The following is a 9,404-nucleotide window of genomic DNA, read 5'->3' as shown; positions in this document are numbered from 1 at the left end:
TATATATATATATATATATATATATATATATATATATATATATATATATATATATATATATATATATATATATATATATGAAAAAGGAAAGATGACAAAAAAAAATCTACAGTGGAAAAGTGATAAAAATTAGTATGGGAGAGAAATGCATTTTTTTTTCATTTTCTCCCTTATCAATGAATTTATGTTTTGAAGTAGAATGTGAGAAAAGTACAACAGTTAAAGGATAGAACAATATGTCGTAGTTTTCTTGCCAGAAATGACTATTTGGCTAGTTAAGATGGCATGATGCTAGAATTGTTAGAGCAGCAATAGTGCATGTCATTGCCTTACTGACGCCTCAGGTCTCTTTCGAGATTAAAATAGTTCGAAAACACTGATCACCTCACCGACCCTACAAAGCAACCTTTGAAACCTCTGCCACGAGGCGACAGACCCATATCACCCATACCACGCCGCTCAACATACTCAGAATTCAGGAGAAATTTGAAATACTCTCCAAACATCTAATTTGTTGAGATGTAACGATGTATCCCTAAACCAAATTAGCGTGCCATAACCAGCTCATCTGCGTCAAACAAAAACGGCGAGACGAATTACTGTGGAGAGATATGATGAAAGCATTTCACTATTGAATCGCGGAACTGTAAAGTGGGAGTGAATGAAGATACATCAAGTTACCAGTAGGGAAGGTACACAAAGAGGTGCGTAGAACCATAAAAGCAGACATGATTCCAGTGAAACGAGACCAAGGCAACCTAAGCAACACTGTCGAAATGACACAAGCTCTTCAAAGGAATCAAGGCAATGAGCTGCAATCTTACTGCAACTTCTTATTTTTCCATAAGTCTCAATTAAAGAACACAACGAGCAGACGGACTTTTACATTCCGTGAAACAGCAACATATCAAACAATAACTCATCATTGACCCCTTTATGCAAATTATTCATCTCAAAGAACCATAAAAATCGAAAAGCTGCATGGACATAACGTATATCAAATTTTCAACCAAATACAAATTACAGTGGAATCTACAGATTAACAAAATAAATAAAAATGGGAACTAGTTAAGACCGAAAGTTTTCAGTAAAGAGCAGGAACGGTAACGAATGCTATAAAACGAGGCAACTTTCTGATCAGCAATTGAGGAGACTGCCTGCATGGGGCTAAATCATCTAATAGTAAAAATGAAGAAAAAGTGGATGAGTAAGCGTAAGAAGAGATATACCGAAAACGCTGAGATACAATAAACAAAGCATTTACACAGAAAACTACTACATTCTATTCTTTGTCTTCCAAACGTTTCATCATTCCTTCAAAATCTCACATCTCTAACAGTTCCTTAACGAAACGATAAAACTTCATTCGCATAATTCGTTGAACCCCATGTTCAATCGCCCACAATCAATTTATTATTATCAGTGATTTGGTAAGGTGGTACTTCGAGATTATTTGGTGCGGGTCCCAAGCGTATACGACCAGAGGTGTCAAATGTGGAGCCATGACAAGGACAGTAGTAACCGCCAAAATCTCCTTTTCCTGCTGCAAAATAGAAATAATGAGCCCTGTTTAATGACAAATCACTTGCTTGCACAAATATATATATTGTGCTCCTTACTTCGATTAAAAACGCCTCATAGACTTGTCAGTACAGCCGCTAAGACAAACATCAATTTATCTCACTATTCAGCATAACATTTCGTGATGGACTATAGCCTGCTCTCGCCTCATGAAATAAGACGATTGTGTCACACTGAAACTACAATTAATCTATCCCTTTAACTGAATTCTCTGAATTCCTCTTAAAAATTAAAACATTATATATTGGAAATGCTCCAACCTAACGGAACACATCCAAGATGAGGGCAGACACCTATAGTTACAAGCCATTCATCTTTCTTTACTCGTTCATCATCGGTTTGTGGATCACGCAATTCGCTTAAATTGACACTTTTCGCTTTTTCAATATCATCTTGAGTACGATGAGCCACAAACAACGGTTTTCCACGCCAAGTATACGTTTTGCACTAAAAGATTTTGAAAAACAGCTCGGATGGAGATTTTTATAAGAACATTACTGAATGCAATCATATTGGAATACCGTACAAATATCAACAAAATCAACTTTCAAAATTTTTAAATAACGAAGAGTGACCAAATACATTATCACTGTGGTGCTAATGCTAATTCTTATTTCGACATTGAATAGATTGTGAAGCTCGTTACAAAACATATAGTCCTTCGGATCTATTATAATGGATGTTGTATAAAACAGATTTATGCCTACGAAGATCTCGAAACTTTGTTTACGAAGTTTCGAGATCTTCTTAGGCATAAATCGAAACTTTGTTTACGAAGTTTCGAGATCGGATTTACCTGCCCCTCAGGAATTTCGTCCAGATCAATTTCCGTATTTGCCATAGCTAACTGATCGGCTGGCATACTTTTGTAAGTGACAAGTGATTGCACAAACTTTGTAGCCATATAGAGATAAACTGCTCCGTTTACTATAAATTATCACTAAGTAACACCATGAAAAGCCTGTAAAGAATAGAAATTTCAGAAGCAGGGCAAAACGTTAAAAATATGGAAATGACTTTGACCTCCGAACAATAACCCTTGGGCCGTTGCGCGACGCAAATCCTCAGTATCTCTAGCCGCTTTTGTTGAATCACTAGCTGCGTTCGTTCTTTCACCGTCGCGATATTTTGGAAACGTTACATCAGTGTGGATTAAACGACGTGGTATTGCTGGAAAAAAATTGATTGAACAAAATATGTCGCTAGTAAAGATCTGCATCCACTGACCACGAATTCACGAAACTTCACATTCTGTTTGCGTATTTAAAATATAATTCATCATATTTGCAAAAGTCTTGGAACACGACCTGAATGCTCAGTGATATTCAGGTCGAATAACTATTTATAATATTGGATAAGAATCATAATAGGCCTTTACGCTCAAACAAAAATGACAAAAACTAATCCAGACTTCTCACTAACTTATAATTCGTTTAACGGAAACCGTAGACAGCATGTGGTCCGAAGACGGGGTATTTAACCACGAATTTCGGTTGAATGAAATTACCACTGGGACAGCGACGCCCTTATTCTTTATGGGGATTGGTATTTGCAAATATCCAACTGGCTGACCTCCACACACCTGAAGTAAAACCAAATTATACGAAAAATATTTTTCATATACAAATCATTTTAGTAATATTTCTTCCGCTAAATATTTCTCCGACCTACTGTTGAAAGCACTGGAAAATATTCCAGTATACTAGAAAACATGGACCTATCAAAGCTTCATCGCTGACAACGAAAAAATATATACGATATATGCAAACATTACCCTCTTTAAAGCTGCTTGATGAGACCTCACTAAAGTTGCCATAATTTTTTTACAGCACCTGGAAATGTAATTTAGACGATTAACATAAGCTATAAAAAAAAGGAAAAAAAACTACGCCATGAAAGAAAACCTAAAAAATTTAAACAGCATATTTCAGGCAAATTCACAAATAAGGATGGTCGCAAACAAGTACAGTCAAAAAAATCTTCAAAACATGATCACCATTTATACGTCCTTTCAATAGAGAATGAAGAATACGATATCAAACCTATTACAGCAACCTGATAAAGTTACAAAGTTTATTCGCGTTACAATAAGGAAAGAATCCAATAGAATAATACAGAATAATAAGGAACTGCAATACTACTGAAATATCGAAATATAACTGAAAAAATAACATTACTGTTCTATAACCGCCAAGCACTCATGCCTATTCTCATTTGATAGTAATCCGGCCAAGCTTCGGTGCGTCCTGTAAAAAAGTAGATCTAAAGCTTTCGGAATGGGAGGTCAATTGCAAAGATTGTCTAAAGATAGTTCATAATTTACAGTACGTAAATTTGACTTATAGTGTTGAATTGCGAAGAAAAAAGGAAGCATTGCATACCAATTCCTGCAATTGCAAAGTCTCGATCATAGACGTGTTTGTCCATAGCTTTTCTTATTGCCTCCTTATCTACACTTTCAATAGCATTCTCAAGATCGGACAATGATTGCACCGTACCAGAATAAAGAACCTACAGAGAATACAGTTCATATATTAAAAGACCAATTTTATAGTATTCAGTTGATAATATATGAAAACCCGAAAAGCACTGTTATAAATAACAGTTGCATTGATTGCTGTATTTGGCTTACATCAAATAAAATTAACAAATGAAATATTCGACCATATAAGAAATATTGAATAAAAACGTTAACTACCAGAATTTCAAACATGAATAGAGCAAGAGTTCAACCACGGAGAAATATTTTACACACCTGTTTAGCAATATCATCAGCACGTGTAACGCTTGATTCCAATGCCGAAAATGCTATTGTTTTATACATATTTCTGCCTCGCTCAACCTCTTCTTCAGATACTCCTACAGCCAACCTTTTCCTTAAAATTTCTCAGTAAGGAGCACTGACAATTTGAACAGGTAGTAATTATATTAAGTTCGACATTTTTCTACATTTACATTGAAACCATTTCCTTCATTACTGTGTCGCATGTCTTCAAACGTCATCAAACTAACTGGCTTTTGAAACCTGTCTCTTAAAACAAGTTTTATATTTTCCATTAAAAGCCTAACCATTCAATTAAATTCCGACCGACCTCATCATCCTAAATATGATCTAATCTAGTGAGAAATTGCTAATCCAAAATCAAATGATTACTTACCAACCCCGAATAACTTCTTTCATACCGAATGTCGTAGATGCTACATCGCTACCGTTCATAACGACATAAAACCCAAACAAACCGCAATTGCCATAATTGATGGAAAACGACTTCAACTGCTGCATACCATAGCTTGTAGAGATTTTCTGCGCAACAGCAGTGACAGCGTTAGTTGATGACAGCTGTGTGCAATCCCAATCACCAATCATCTAAAAAATACAACTAATTTTTCAAAAATACACTTCTTACCGGCATGAAAATTTCATTCTTACATTGATAGCAATATTTTCTAGCAGATGCTGAACTTTTACAACTCTAATCTCTTTTAGAGGGTAGATAAATAACAAGGGAATCAGTTACATACGGCTTTGGCTTACCGCACTTGCAACCTTCAATGCAATAGCATCAGGATGACTGAAACCAACGCCTTCAACTGCCAATGCGCCATACATAAAAGGCATATCATCATTCCGATACAGGAACTGAAATAGTAGCATCAATTAAATGGATTGTGAAGAATAAAAAATACATAATTGAAAAACAATGTTAAGAAATTGTCCACCCACAAGTAATCCACTAGAACAATGAAGCGCTACTCTGATACCTAATATTCAGAACACACACGAAGTTCACTATGCATTCACTAAGACTAAAAATTACCTCGCTTCCTGTGAAACGAACTCCTTTCGAATCAGGAGCATTTCCTGACTGACCAGTCGAAAGATTGCCAAAATACCGTTCAGCAAGGTTTGCAATCTGAGAATGCTCGATGTTACCAACTGCACTTAATACCATCCGAGATGGTCTGTACTGAGCATCTACATATTTGAGCAGATCATTTCGTGTCAAATTCCTTCAAGTATGAAAGTACAAGTGACTGCCAAAAACCGTATATTTCTCTTTTCCTTATCCCCTTTCAAATGGGAATAATCTCAATTAACACATGTCATTTACTGACCCACTTCAGAAACAAGGTTTATTAGTTACGGGTACATTATATGATAGAAAAGTTTACAAATAAAAAAAATACATATCTACAACACATCAAACTTACCTCACTGTTTCTTCTGTACCGTGGATAGATTTAGCCATAGGTGTTCCTTGGAAAGCAGCATCGTGAAGGTAATCGAAAACCACTTCACTGGGATGTTCAGCTGCTTTATCTATTTCACATAAAATCCGAGTACGTTCTATTTCCAAAGCCGCTTGGTCTAATTTACTGTTTTGTAGGACGTCGGCCAGCAGTGCCACTACTGCAGTAAGCAAAAACATTCATTTAACATCTGGGATATACGCTCAATCCATTCCTTATTACATTGCAAGGAGTTTTATACTTCTATATTTCAAAATACCATTTTCTACGTTTTTTGCGATGCACTGCACATAAAACGCATTATGTTCTCTGGAAGTATATGAATCAAATCTTGCACCGATCTTCTCCAATTCAGTCTCCAGCTCTGTTTGCGACCGTTTTCCTGTACCCTGAAAAAATACTTAATTCAAAATGGAGAATGTTCTTTTAAACAAGAGCAACATTCACGAATTTTGAAGTTACACATACACGGTATATCATGTGTTCTAGGAAATTTGCAATTCCATTGTTCGCCTCGTTTTCAAAACAACTTCCGGAATCGATCCAAACGCCGACCTGTAGCTTTTTCAAAACATATCCAAACTTTTGAAATTAAACTATTATATTTATAAGCAACTGTTGAAGGTAACAATTGAAAGAAGATATAAACATCTCAACAAGCAAATCAATCATACGCCACGTTGTATAAACAGATATATATACAAATGTATATAGGAATGGTCACATTTACAATATAAAAATTTCCGAGCAAACGAAATTTCGAGGTTAAAATTTTGAGCAAAAAGAAGTAGTACTTACGGCGATGGTTGGTCGTTGGGTAGTTTCAGTAACAATACGGAATCCATTCTTCAAGGATGTAACTTCGGGTACAGAAATGCTATTTAATACATCACGTGTTGCATAAGCTGATGTCATTCTGAGCTGAATGACAATCACTGTTAAGTAATCAAACAATGTCACAAAATATAAAATAATTTAACCTTCTGCATCTTCATGGAGTTCATTTTCGAGATAATAACGTCGATGTTTTGATGAAGAGAGATAGATATCAAAAGCAATACTGCTTCCACACAAAAAAAAGGCTACTTATAAAAGTTTCGTTGAATAAGCATTGATATGATGCCAAGAGTATTAAATGATGTCATTATTTATGTGCTGTTGATTTGGAATGCTATAAATCAAGCAGTACAAGAAGATCGCCAAAGATAACTTATACCAAGATATCGTAAATTTAAGAAAACTTGTCGAAATTTTTAAACAAATTATATTAAAATGTGACCGAAAGATGGAAGCCATTGGAGCCAATAAGTACTTTGGAGACAGTGCACAATGCCGAACGCCATGACATCTCTGAAAACTGCTAAGTTAATGCTGACATTTGATATTCTACGTAGTATTGACGTCCACTCAGGAAGCGAACGTACGCCCACGAGAACCAGAGCAAATAATGAACAGTGATCTCTCACGATGACACGAGCTATCAAAATGCAGTCAGAGAAAAAAAATGTAACCACAGTGTAACTCAAATGCAACCAGTCATCCCACACACTGTTTATGTAGCTCGTTTTGTCACATAAGATGGAAGAGGGGTGTAGGTAGCACCTTATTTTTCAATGAGATCAGATTTCAAGATGGTTGTACTTACACAACCGGTGGATGATGTTTCATGTAAATAATAATGTTGCGGCAGGATAGATCAGGCGCTGAGGTAAGTACCTGCGATAATTTGTGATAGTTAAGTACGATATGAACATACACACACACACATCTAAGGATGCTAATGAAATAGAATATGCGTTGTGAACACTTTTCTCTCCATATTAATGTCAGAGTTGTGAAACCATGTCCTGTCGTAAAGTAAGTTGAAAAGTGGATTTGGTTTGCTTATAGAAATGATATAATGTGCTTAAATTCTTTTATTTTTAAATTGAATTGAATGTTAAAAATAATTCTTAAATGCTATTCATCTGATTGCACTCAGCGTATACTAAATTACTTGCTATATAAGCCAGGAATTTATGTCTCGGATTTAACGGAATTGGAATCACTGGTGGGCACTATATGGAAAGTCTTAGGATGAAAGGAATATGCAAAAAGCACTTTTTTTTTCTATCGACATCCACATGATGAAATGACTGATTGGATATCACCATCTGTACTTCTGGTTTAGGCTGCACTTCGTATGCGAATCTGCGGTTGTCATCCGCTTTTTTCCGTGGCGGTCATCAGTATCCAGGATCACTCCAATCATGATCACCTTGACTTCAAGTAGAATGACTCTAGTTTTATGCTACCTCTTTCACATGGATTCTAAAGCTCCCCAAATAGCCTTTTTCAATCTTTGAAGAATTTTTTAACTTGGATCTCGAAAAAAAACTTGTTTAAAACAATGAACTTTCCAAAACTTGTTAATGATTAGTGCTAATCATTAATATGTCTCGAAATTTCTAAAATCCAAGCAGATAATTTTCAAGGAATTAATTCTGAAATAGCACAAATAGTCCCGAATAGCTGCAATTTTCCTTATTTAAAATTGTTGTGTTACGAAACTTACAGAATATAAATGCTTCTTCTTTAAATGATCATCCCTTACCTGTTTCTGCTATCTCAGCTTGTTTTATTTGATAGCACGAATTTTCATCCCACTTCCTTACTTTTTAGTAAAAGAAAACATTTGCTGTTTAAGACTTTCCAACTGTGTAGACCTTACCAAAAAGCTACCTTTAGAAATGCTCCACAAATATAGCATCACTCTATTTTACCTTAATCAACAGTAATGATAGAATAATTATTAAATTCCCTTTGAAAGTTAGCTAAAGTACCAGAGTGAAACAAGCAAATGTAACAGTCACTGAGTTATGCAAACACAAATACGACTGCTATTTCTCCTTTCTTTTCTACTAGTCTCCTTCTTGAATGTAAAACCAATCACTACAATGGCTTCAGTATAGGAAGACATCTTCACTTCTGCTCAACTATTTCTAAAATGGATTCTGGACAGTGACCTTCCCCGTTTGTATTTTCCCGTATTATCGCTTTGCGTTACATCGTCAAATTAGAAATCTCAAACCACGTTTTCGGGGAAAGTTACTTCTTTGAATGCATATTTTCTTTTGCAAAAAATTTTTTGACATATAGAAGGTGTGCAATTTGTTATAAATTCGCAATTTACAATGCCACAATTTTCAAAATCATTCTAACTTAGCCAGTTCCGTTAAATAGGTAAACACTGATTCAAATGTATGGTGTTGATTAGTCCATCTAGGGGGTCAATCTGTCACGAAACAATGTTTACTAAATTACTTACTAAATTTAGTCAGCTAATTGCTTTAAAATGGCAATAAATTTGTTGCAGATTTACACGAAAGTACAATAAATGAGAACGATATCATTTTGCTCGGTTTAAAAAGTTTGTCTTTAGTTGGTTGACCAAATTACTTAAAAGAGACAACGACAGATGATTTACTCTTAGTAGACTTTTCTTGTAGAAAATGGTTTATAGCATTCCTGAATGTACAGATTAATGAGTCACTTTTAAATGAGTATACTCAGTAGGTGTCGTGAAAACGAAG

The 9,404-nt window shown here is 35.2% G+C and overlaps 2 protein-coding genes across 3 annotated transcripts; both read right to left on the bottom strand.

Moving 5' to 3' along the window:
• Positions 1-927: 927 nt before the first annotated feature.
• LOAG_09948 (ubiquinol-cytochrome c reductase) lies at positions 928-3,421 on the bottom strand. Its single transcript, XM_003145475.2, has 6 exons — positions 3,356-3,421; positions 3,004-3,163; positions 2,605-2,751; positions 2,378-2,508; positions 1,842-2,028; positions 928-1,543 (listed from the first exon to the last, which is right to left on the bottom strand). The coding sequence occupies exons 1-6, from the start codon at positions 3,395-3,397 to the stop codon at positions 1,392-1,394; spliced, it is 819 nt and encodes a 272-aa protein (XP_003145523.1). The 5' UTR covers positions 3,398-3,421; the 3' UTR covers positions 928-1,391.
• Positions 3,422-3,454: 33 nt separating this feature from the next.
• Positions 3,455-7,192, bottom strand: LOAG_09947 (the record flags this gene model as incomplete). 2 transcript variants are annotated; one of them, XM_020448052.1, is made up of 11 exons in its annotated part: positions 7,112-7,192; positions 6,631-6,753; positions 6,301-6,387; positions 6,092-6,221; positions 5,794-5,992; positions 5,400-5,592; positions 5,117-5,221; positions 4,740-4,948; positions 4,337-4,457; positions 3,963-4,092; positions 3,763-3,827 (listed from the first exon to the last, which is right to left on the bottom strand). In XM_020448052.1, exons 1-11 carry the CDS (start codon positions 7,178-7,180, stop codon positions 3,763-3,765), a joined length of 1,431 nt encoding a protein of 476 aa, XP_020301770.1. In that variant the 5' UTR covers positions 7,181-7,192. The 2 variants fall into 2 exon arrangements, with proteins under 2 accessions (XP_003145522.1, XP_020301770.1); XM_003145474.2 differs by having other exon boundaries at positions 3,455-3,827; positions 6,631-7,192.
• Positions 7,193-9,404: the final 2,212 nt, after the last annotated feature.

The sequence above is a fragment of the Loa loa genome (genome assembly GCF_000183805.2).
Source record: "Loa loa unplaced genomic scaffold supercont3.31, whole genome shotgun sequence".
NCBI classification, from domain to species: domain Eukaryota; kingdom Metazoa; phylum Nematoda; class Chromadorea; order Rhabditida; family Onchocercidae; genus Loa; species Loa loa.
Note: the sequence above shows the minus strand (reverse complement) of the source record. Positions and strands in the feature narration are given on the sequence as shown.